The following is a 10,796-nucleotide window of genomic DNA, read 5'->3' on the forward strand; positions in this document are numbered from 1 at the left end:
GTCGCCTTTGCCAAAAAACGGATTCTGACACGCGCACATTAAGTAGGGGCAGCTGCGCACAGGGATCGAGGGGGCAATTTCGGCTGCGCATCTCTCTCTCTGTGTACTTCCTTCGCTTGAAATTCAAACTTGGAAGTAGGGGGACTGGTGTTGGGTATAAAATACCCGCGGCCGAAATTCCCATCAGAAAGGCTCCGCCCGGACTCCTACGGGAGCCGGGCTCCACCTCCGACATCAGAAAGGCTCCGTCCGGACTCCTACGGGAGCCGGGCTCCACCGACGGCATCAGCACAGCTTCGCCCGGACTCCTACGGGAGCCGGGCTCCACCGCCATCAGCAAGCGCAGCTCCGTCCGGACTCCTACGGGAGCCGGGCTCCACCGCCATCAGCAAACGCGGCTCCGCCCGGACTCCTATGGGGGCCGGGCTCCGCCGCCAACATCAAAACAGCTCTGCCCGGACTCCTACGGGAGCCGGGCTCCGCTCTCAATATCAATTGCTGGTAAGCTCAGTCCGGACTCCTACGAGAGCCTGGCTTCACCCTTGACTTTGTTTGCAGCGCAGCTCCGCCCGGACTCCTACGGGAGCCGGGCTCCACCTCCGACATCAGAAAGGCTCCGCCCGGACTCCTACGGGAGCTGGGCTCCGCCATCAACAAGCGCAGCTTCGCCCGGACTCCTACGGGAGCCGGGCTCCACCGCCATCAACAAGCGCAGCCCCGCCCGGACTCCTACGAGGGCCGGGCTCCGCCGCCAACATCAAAACAGCTCCGCCCGGACTCCTACGGGAGCCGGGCTCCGCTCTCAATATCAATTGCTGGTAAGCTCAGTCCGGACTCCTATGAGAGCCTGGCTTCACCCTTGACTTTGTTTGCAGCGCAGCTCCGCCCGGACTCCTACGGGAGCCGGGCTCCACCTCCGACATCAGAACGGCTCCGTCCGGACTCCTACGGGAGCCGGGCTCCGCCTCCGACATCGGAACGGCTCCCCCCGGACTCTTACGGGAGCCGGGCTCCACCTTCGACATCAGAGCGGTTCCGTCCGGGCTCCTACGGAGGCCGGACTCCAATCGCGGCCGAACCTCAATCGACAGATCCGCACCCCCTCGGCAGGTCGCGACAACAATCATGATCCTGTTCCAGGTCCTACAGCGGATTCTACGCGGCTCCAGCAGCGGATCCATTACTCCCTGACAGGCTGTAGCAAACGGCCACGATTCTGTCCCGCTCCCTGCGGCAGGTGCTGCACGATCCCACTACTCACTGACAGCTAGTGGCAACGGACGCCGCCCCACTATCTGCAACAGGCCATACGTGGCAGACTATGACAACAGCCACGAGTCTACCCCACCACTCTCCGCAATTAATTTCCCTGACCGTGGGCGGCCCACTACCAGGCGGTTGCAGGTGTCACCATCAATCCGTTGCCCCCTCTGCCTATAAAAGGGGATCCAGATACGTTATTCTCTAAGCTTTTTTTGCCTTATCTCAAAGCTCTGCTAAATTCTCCGTTCGAGCACTCCATTCTTGTTGAGGCAGAGAACTGACTTGAGCGTCGGAGGGTCTTGCCGGAGCAACCCCACCTCCGGTTTAGACTTCCCTTGCAGGTCCCGGCGGCGACCGCGGCTTCCTCAACTCCAGCTTCTCCGGCGCAGGCGAATTTCTGCACCAACAGCATGTAAGATTTCTAAATAGGATTTTTATCTGCACATAAGATTCCTAATATTATATTTGGACTAGTAAATTTCAATGGAAACCTTACACCCCTATTCCTTAAACAATATATCTTCTAACGCCATGTAGAAGTTCATCCTATCATCTTAAAGTATTCAATTATGAACAATGGCACTACTTTACCCACATTTGCTCTATTGTGTCTGGTCAAGAGCCATGCTCATGCTGGTCAAAACACTTGCTTATGGTGATAATCTTTTCAATATGCCCTTTTTGAGCTTTTGCATTGTTCATTGGGTGATGTTGGAGAAAGGTGGCCACCACGCATGACTAAAGGAAATATAGCATGATCAATAAATACTTTAAAGAACCCTTTCCCATAAGATGATTCGAAACTGATCCCCCAATCCTTCACTTCTCTCTCCTGACTTACAGCTCATCCAACTCAGAAGCCGCATCTGCCAAATGACTGGACAGGTAGCACTTGCTGTTCCTAAATAAACATGATGTCTGGCTATTATCCAGTTTATATAACAATTTATAAATTGAAAAACATGTAAACTTCACTTTCAATGTCCAAAGCACCTAAAAATTATTGTTTTCCTGAATTGGTAAAAGAGTTCGTGTACACTATGTTACAAAAGAAAATCAACTAAAAACAATGTAAAGAATAAGAAATATGTTCACCAAAAAAAAGGAGAATAAGAAATATGACATACAATTTTCTAGTTTCTTTTGCCTCAGGAGGTTAATGGTACACCTCATACAAGTTCAAAGACACAAGAAATACAAGTGAAACAACAGGCTTAGTTATGACTGAAGGAGGAATTGTACACAAGTCCCAAGGCAAAGATTAGATTCACATCTTCAAAGACTTCTTTTATGTTAGTCCGGAAAAGATTGCTTGCATCATGATAATGTATTCTAACAACATCACAAAAGATGTATTCCCTGCAATTTATATGCATCTAGGAGTTAGAGAAAACCAGAGGAAAAAGGAAAAATGATGACTAGAAGCCAAAGCTGGTAATGTAGGTAAACAAAGCCAGCACAACAAAGATGCATTCACTTTCTCACCTTATAGCTTCGAAAAATCAGGTTATATATACCAAGCCATCATGTTTCTTCTGTAAGGACTTGAAGGGAAAGCGAAACTTAGCCCAACTCTTCTTACTCTTTACTGGTTGCAACTTGACATCTTTCTTTGCAACATGTTCCGCCATGTATTGTACAACAGCCTATAACAACAATATAATTGTCATCCACTGAATGATGAGTGCTTAAACAATGTCAAATATATGCAGAAAATAATTACCTGTGCACCCATTTCAGCAATATGCCTTGGTGGCAACGCCAAAGGGTTCTCTTCTGCATGAAGCACGTGGAGTTGTGACAACATCCCAAAAGAGTCTGGAAGGACCCTAATCTGATTGTTGCTGATGTCCAACTCTTCTAGCATTTCAAGATTGCCAATGGAGCGTGGGAGAGATTGGAAATCAGCAAAATTATTTCCTATATTCAGCTTGACAAGTGTAGTTGCAAGGCATAAGCTCTCAGGAACTGATTCAAGCTCATTGAAGCTGACATCAACCTCCTTCAGTTTAGACAGGGATGCCATGGTGGTTGGAAGTCCTTTGATATTGTTGTACCGGACAGAGAGAATCTCCAGAGATTCCATCCTCCCAACAGCTTCTGGAAGGCCTTTCAGCCGATTATAATCAGCTCGAAGTTCAACAAGAGAGACACAATGACCAATAGTATGTGGGAGTTCTTCAATATCATTTGTTTCAATGTTTAACTTCTTCAAACGTACAAGATTTCCAATTGCATCTGGAAGCAAGGAGAGCTGGTTCGAGCTCAGGTCAAGTTCCTCAAGATGCACCAACTTCCCAATTGTAGAGGGCAATGACATTAACTGGTTCCCCTTCAGATCCAGATATAACAGGCTATAAAGTTCTCCAATAGAATCAGGAAGCTCAGCTATCCGATTAGACTGAAGGTCCAACTTTTCTAATGAAGAAAGAGCACCAATAGTGGCTGGCAGGAGAATAATTCGATTTTCTGAAAGATCAAGAGTGACCAGACCAGAAAGCTTCCATATCGAATCAGGTAACCAGTCAATTTGATCCATAAGCTTGTTTTGAAGGTTGAGATCCCGGGTGCCTTTCTTTGCAGAGACCTCTATCAAGCTAGCTAGTTTAATAAGACTCAGTTTCTCACTGTCTTCTGCTACAGGATACATCATAAAAATTAAACAATCATCATCATTTAATGAAATTCTAGATGATTTAACGCATAAACATCCATAAATAAACTAAAGGCTATAACTAGGGAATGAGTTTTATGTCTAGATATATCTAAACTATCAGATACCGCAAGAACTCAAAATATATCACTCATATCATCTTTTTCAAAATTTATATAAAGGAAGCAAATATGAGTTCTGAACTTGCACAAATCAATGCAAGGGGATTGCAAAGAAAGGACACTCATAAACTTCGAGCACCAGACTCACCAGAAGTAGCCTGAGGCCTAGCTGTAGGATTCAGCAACAATCCTCGCGATACATGAGAATCACCACTGCCAAATTCATCAGCATACATTGTGGACTTTGCTTTCTTCAAGTAACTGTCATCCATACTAACGCCCTCGAGGCTCCTTCCAACCCCTTTCGCTGAGTGAACAACAGATGAAACAGTGGTGTTAGTGGCGAAGCTAGTCCTGGAACTGGCTGCAGTAACTTTCGCTGTGCCTGCAGAAATTGATGGAGCCGATGCTTTTGAACTGGAAGGAACGCACTTGGAGGCCCTCTGAATCAATTCATCAAACAAAAAGTGGATGTTCTCCAGATCAAGCAGCTTCAAAGCCTCCCTCTTCTGCTCCTTGCCTTGAAAGTAAGCCAGATTCTTCTGCATCTCCTGGAGCACAAAAAAGAGCTCCTCGGGGATCTCGAATCCCTTCTTCTGCTTCGATATGGCATCGATGCGGGCCTGCTCCTCCTTGTCCACGTTGCGGACCAAGGCCATCGCCGCCTCGACGTCGTCAATGCCCGGCCGCGACGGAAGAGATCGGTGAATCCTCATGATTTCCTCGACCACACCATCAATGGACTGCCCAGAAGGACCCATTTCTTGGAAATCTAGACGCCCAGATAGAGGGGACCTTTTGAGGAGCTTCTGCCGCGGAAAAGGGATCGCAACCAGACTCGCGAGGAGAAAACCACATCAGAAAGGAGCTTCGCAACCAAATATCACGAGCTCCTCAGCTTTTATAGAACTCTACGAAAGCAGCTAAGAAGAGGCGAAGAGATCATCTCCACCATACAAAATCGAAGAAAAAAATCGAAACATTTGGTCACAATTGACGAAAAGAAGCCTTTTTGAATGAATTAGACGCCAAAAATCACGTTAGTAGAAGGGAAAAAGGAGAAATACTCAGACAAAATCCATGAATTCCTCTAAATTTCGTAAAATTTCACTCAAAAGGAAGGATGTTAACAGGAAACCGCCCGGAAAAGTCGGCACGACAGAGAGCGTCAAGACCCATCTTTTACCTCAAAATAACGGTAATAAAGAAGAAATAAAGCAACCAATTCATTAAGCTCCCATGAATTCTTTCATTTTCTCACGTAATCTCATCCTGAAGTGGCCAATTGTACAGTTCTCTACCATTGAGAGGGACCGCAACAGAGCAACCAAGCTGAGACAGAGAGGGAGAGAGAGAGGAGCTTATCTCTTCTTTCTTGAAAAGAACCAAGAGGCCGATGCAGAAACGCTCGGAATATCAGCCACCGAGCACGGATTTCTCGACCCACCCGTCGAATTTTCTGCGGGACGGGGGCGGTTTCCACTGGGCTCTGCCTCAAAAATAAATCAATATTAAAAAAAAAAAAAAATCCAAGAGCAAGAGGAAGAAAGAGAACTAGATATTCTTCTCGTTATAAAAGTCAGTTTTTATTGTTTAAAGGAGAATAAGCTTGAAACCTATTTTGAGGGAAGATTAGCCCTTCCCCTTTGGGGGATTATTAGTGGATTGTTTTGATCCCAAAAGAAAGTATTAAGAGACGAAAGGTGGAGAAGGCAGTTGTGTGATCCCACCGGCAAATTATATCCGGTACACGTAAATCATCTCATCTCCTTGCTATAAGCTCCATTCATCATATACTTAACTTTATGATTGACCCATGGGAGAGAGATGAGGAGATTGGCATGATGCATAGCCCTATTGGTATATGTATTATAGAATATAATTTCTTGATCCAACTGGCATCCAAGATTGGCATGATGCACAGCCACGTTGGTGTACGTAATATAGAATACAATTTCTCCATCCCATCAGCATCATGGATCCACTAGCATGCCCTTATGGCTGAAGTGGACTAATATTTATCATCAACCTTCCACTCCCACCCCAACCTTTGGATGATATTTTTAGAAATAAGTTTTATAATGCCACGAAAAAACTCCCAAACAACTTCATTCATAAGGAGCTACATTTTTTTCAAAGCCAGAAATAAAAAGTTACATTGCCCATACCATATGACAATACCAATCTTTTTTTTTTTTTTTCAATAATACTAGTCTTTTTTTGGCAGAGCAAACAATTACATGCATTTAAAAAAAAATTAGAATCATATGTACATAAGTAATAACTAACTCTATATTTCCGGTTAAAGGCTAACATAAAGCCTTGTGCACAAAATTGAGAATTACATAGAGTTCTAAATACAATAGTTATTCAGCATTATCACCTTATTACATATTTTGACATGGCATATCAGCATGGTAGCATGTTACCAAAAAGTGGTCATCATCATATCAATATTCTACTTCATAAATTTAATATTTTGGCACATTGAATTTAAATCCAGGTACATACATGTACTGAAAATGGAAATTCCATGCAAAGAGTACGAGGCCGGATTCTTTAGCTTTGCCTCGTGCCATCATGATCCAATATAGCAAAAGTGATGTTTAAGGTTAATTGTATTTTTTCATCAAAAAAAGGTTAATTGTATTTTCTCATCAAAAAAAGGCTAATTGTATTTGACATTATGACAAAAGAAGAGTTATCCTATTTATTATTTATTAAATTGAAAAAAGGTGAAAGATTATACCTATTAAGGGATATGTGGAGGATGAAAGAAAAGAGAAACATACTTACGAATCCTCCAAAAGTTGAAAATCAGTGACATTGCCAATTCGCCATTTGAAGAACTTAAGATTACCAAATTCAAGATCACAACATTGTTTTGCTTTTCTTGTTACATAAAACTAATTCATACTTTTTTTACAACATTATGAAAATTTTGCTCTTTCAGAGATGCTTTGTTGTGGTCAGTATTAATCAAATTACTTGAACTAAAATGTTTCTAGTTCAAACAAAAATTGAGAACTAAAAAAGCAGCTCTAGGGCTTCCATGTAAAGTCTGAATTTATATTGGGAGTGTAAGTCTAACTCAAGTTAGGGTCAGGTTAAGATTGACCTCTCTCAAGAGGAGAGCACTAAATCAGATATAGGACCTTGATATTAAAATTAAAGCCGTTTTCAAATTCTTAGGTACATACGCCTCCAAAAAAGCATCTTTTTATCTTCTTTGTTTGGAGCTTATTAATTTTGTTTTAAGGCTATGGAATCTCTGCTTATCTTGTCTCTTTGTTTCCTCTTAACAATGTTAATACCTTGTTCCTATCGTCCATCCGAATTTAGCACCCTTGCAATTATCAGGCAATGTAGAAAGAATCCTTCTACTCTTCCTCTCGTAACTCTAATGGTGTTTTCTGATAAAAGCACCTAGGTCTTCATTCTTCATCTTTAATTCCTGTTTGAAGGGTCAAGAACACTAGCTACTGGCCTTAGTACATCTTTTAGGACCCATGGTAATGTTTTTTTGGTCAGAATTTGGAATAGTGAGGACTCTCTCTGTCAGTTTATTCCTAAGTTTTCATCTGCACTTTGGGTTCTTAATTCTTGGTATTTGGTGCTCTTCTGTGTCTGATTTGATTAATGAATTAAAATCCTGGTTTTGGAGGAGAAAGCTGAGTATACTGCTTTAAGTTTTAAGAAAACTTTAATATTTTGGAGCTTCAGAGGTAGGCTTGGCAATGGGACTGATCGGATGCGGGTTTGGATCGATCCGAATCCAACCTGATATCTCAGTATTTTGATCCAAACCCGACCCGTGATCCGGCGGATTGACATTTTCTTTATCTATATCCGACCCGATGGTGTATCGAATTATCCGATCGGGTACTTGTCCCGTTTAAATGAGATTTTCTAGATAAAAATAGAAGCATTAGCCCACTACCACTCTTCAATCCTTGAGGTCTTAATTAAATCTAAAGATCATAAGGTCCGTATTTTATACAATCAGCCCATATTTGAATAATATATATATATAAGATCGTATTAGATTCGGATCGAATAATGGATCGGGACGGCCACTATCCGAACCTGACCCAACCCGAGATACAAATTTATCAAGTTCGGATCGGATTGGATCAAAAGCCGGTCAACGCATTGATTAATCCAACTCAATAGTGCCGGGTTGGGACGGGTGTAATTGCCAAGCCTATTCAGAGGAGCTGGGAATGCTAGTTTTAAGCTCCTTGCTGAGGACATTCTGCTCCTGTTGTTGGCATAGGTCCTATTTTAGTACGAGTATTGCTACAGATCATCTCAGTGCACTGGCCCGATGTGGCCGTTAGAGATTGGTAGATATGAAAGGGATGGATGGGTGTCAGCGACTTCAATTACAATTCAGCCAATCAGTGACAACGCACAGAAAAAAAAAAAAAAAATGGTGAACTGAGCGGTCCTTCTGAGAACTGCTAACATGATACAGAAATGTTACACAAAAAGTTTACATAACCATGGTACGCTGGCTATTGAACATATCTATAGTCTGAAGCAAAAAAAACAGTTAGTTTTCTAATAGGAGAGTCACAAATCCTTTTTTTTTTTTTTTTTTGGAATGGAAAATGGAGGAAGCGAAATGTTTACCCCAGTTTTAATCTGGAAGTATCTACAGCGTATGGAGGAAAAACAAGCAATTAAACAAAAACAAAGTTACAACTTACAGAGTATGGAGGAAAAACAAAGTTACAGATTTGGAGAGGCAATTAAATGGCAACAAGCAAGAGCATAAAAAACATATTTGTGCTGGCCACAGATTCGATGTTTTTGCAGCTTCGAACAACAAACAAGATGTGGGCAGCAAACAAATTTAGCAAGGGCAGGGGGAGCTGAATACCAAATTAATGTCATGGCTAATGGGAGCTCTGCATTGGTAGCAATGGACAGAGAAGCTGTAGAATGGCTTGATGGGTCTGAAGACATTTACCACTGCTTATGTCACATTCCGAACCCAATATTCGGGTCGGATACGTGACGGCCGCACATTCTTTAGAGCAAGCCCTAAAGAATATGCAAGGTCAAAAGTAATTCATTACAATCTCAACATCCATAATATCTTATTCCAATAATAATTAGTAAAATTTATATAATTATAAATATATTTTTTTCAATCTTCTGATCAGGTATCATGACACTCTATCTATACATCTGCTCACTCGCAAATCCATGCCATAGCCAACTATGAATATCCTGTAACTCTGAGGAGAAAAAAGAAAGATGAAGGGGTGTGAGCCTTACAACCCAGTAAAAATTTTCATATCACATTGATATAATAATATGATCTGAAAATAAGGATAAGCAATAAAACATAAAATCTCATGTTTAATATCCAGAATACTGCAAACATCCATAAATTTTCTGTCTTGTTAAAATAGATGCATTATCATATGTTAACAGGTGAAATACTTTTGTTCAACAATTATTTCATGTCTTATCTTTCATTTCTCTTTTCATAATCACATAATTTTTAGCCTTTTCTTTCTGGTTCTGGACTAACCAAGTCTATACCTCGGTCATCATCTGAATTAATTTCCACTTAAAAGTCTTTCAAGGCTGTCCCAAGATGAGCTCCTGGCTAGCTATCCTACGTACGAAAGTCCGTGAGAGGCTGTTCTAGGCATAAGCTCCTGACGGACTGTCCCAAGCATGAGCTCCTGACTGGCTGATCCACCTATAAGCTAGTGGGGGCTGTCCCAGGCATAAGCTCTTAGTGGGTTATCCCAGGCATAAGCTCCTGGCGGGCTGTTCCATATGACAAGGCTAGTCCATACCATATCTCTCTTTTTCATTTAATCATTATGTATTAATTTCATCAAATCAATTTCGACTTACATTATGATCAATTTAGATATGTCATATCTATATAATCATGCTATCAATCTCTGATACATATATATATTGATATAATATACTCATGCTCAAAAATCATATAAGCAAATAACGGTGTTTCAGATATAGCAAATTCATCGATCTCAAATCCAACGATGCAAAATCAATGATGCAAGACCAATAGTAAAATAACATATATAATGGTGATCATGTACAGGGATTCTTATCTTTATCGGTGACTGATTCAAACATAGAAATCAATATTCTTCTTTGATTTATGAATTTCTCTAATAAGATATTTCACTCGATATCTTATGTAGACAATCGTATCTCTTCATGATCCTGATCAAATATAAAAATCATATATGAAGAAATTATCGATAATCTATCTAATAACACAAATCTAGGACTTCTCCTAGGATTATCCAAAATTTAGATTTGTCTAAGTATCTGGACCATCCATTGGTTCACAAGATTTTTAGAGAGAGAAAATCCATGAAGAGAAAAAATTTTAGACAGAGAAAGTAAAGAGAAAATAGAGAGAAAAAATTTTTATATCTTTCAAATGAGGCAATCATGGTTGAGATCATCAGAGGTCATATCAGGGTGACTCAATATGGATTAACCATGATTAATGTTATAAATTTTGAATAAAGATCGGGCTGGGATCCAATCTATTGTACAAATTTTGAAACACTCTCAGGTCATCATATTTTTATCTCAAGTTTATTCTAGGGTTTGTGATGCAATCAGAGAGGGAGAGAAAGATCCTAGAGAGACAAAATCCATAAGGAGAGAGAAAATAGAGAGAGAATCTAGAGAGAGAAACTAGAGAGAGAAGGTAGGGAGAGGAGAGAGGAAAGAGAGAGAAAGGAGAGAGA

The 10,796-nt window shown here is 41.4% G+C and overlaps 1 protein-coding gene across 3 annotated transcripts; it reads right to left on the reverse strand.

Annotated features, from left to right (window-relative positions):
* Nucleotides 1–2,244: 2,244 nt before the first annotated feature.
* On the reverse strand, nucleotides 2,245–5,853 carry LOC105061224 (plant intracellular Ras-group-related LRR protein 4). Of its 3 annotated transcripts, none has more exons than XM_010945202.4 (5): nucleotides 5,655–5,853; nucleotides 4,187–5,527; nucleotides 2,987–3,900; nucleotides 2,749–2,909; nucleotides 2,245–2,622 (listed from the first exon to the last, which is right to left on the reverse strand). In XM_010945202.4, exons 2-4 carry the CDS (start codon nucleotides 4,797–4,799, stop codon nucleotides 2,766–2,768), a joined length of 1,671 nt encoding a protein of 556 aa, XP_010943504.1. In that variant the 5' UTR covers nucleotides 4,800–5,527; nucleotides 5,655–5,853; the 3' UTR covers nucleotides 2,245–2,622; nucleotides 2,749–2,765. The 3 variants fall into 3 exon arrangements, with proteins under 3 accessions (XP_010943504.1, XP_010943507.1, XP_010943506.1); XM_010945205.4 differs by having other exon boundaries at nucleotides 2,987–3,897; nucleotides 5,655–5,852; XM_010945204.4 differs by having other exon boundaries at nucleotides 5,769–5,785.
* Nucleotides 5,854–10,796: the final 4,943 nt, after the last annotated feature.

Source organism: Elaeis guineensis, chromosome 1 (genome assembly GCF_000442705.2).
Source record: "Elaeis guineensis isolate ETL-2024a chromosome 1, EG11, whole genome shotgun sequence".
NCBI classification, from domain to species: domain Eukaryota; kingdom Viridiplantae; phylum Streptophyta; class Magnoliopsida; order Arecales; family Arecaceae; genus Elaeis; species Elaeis guineensis.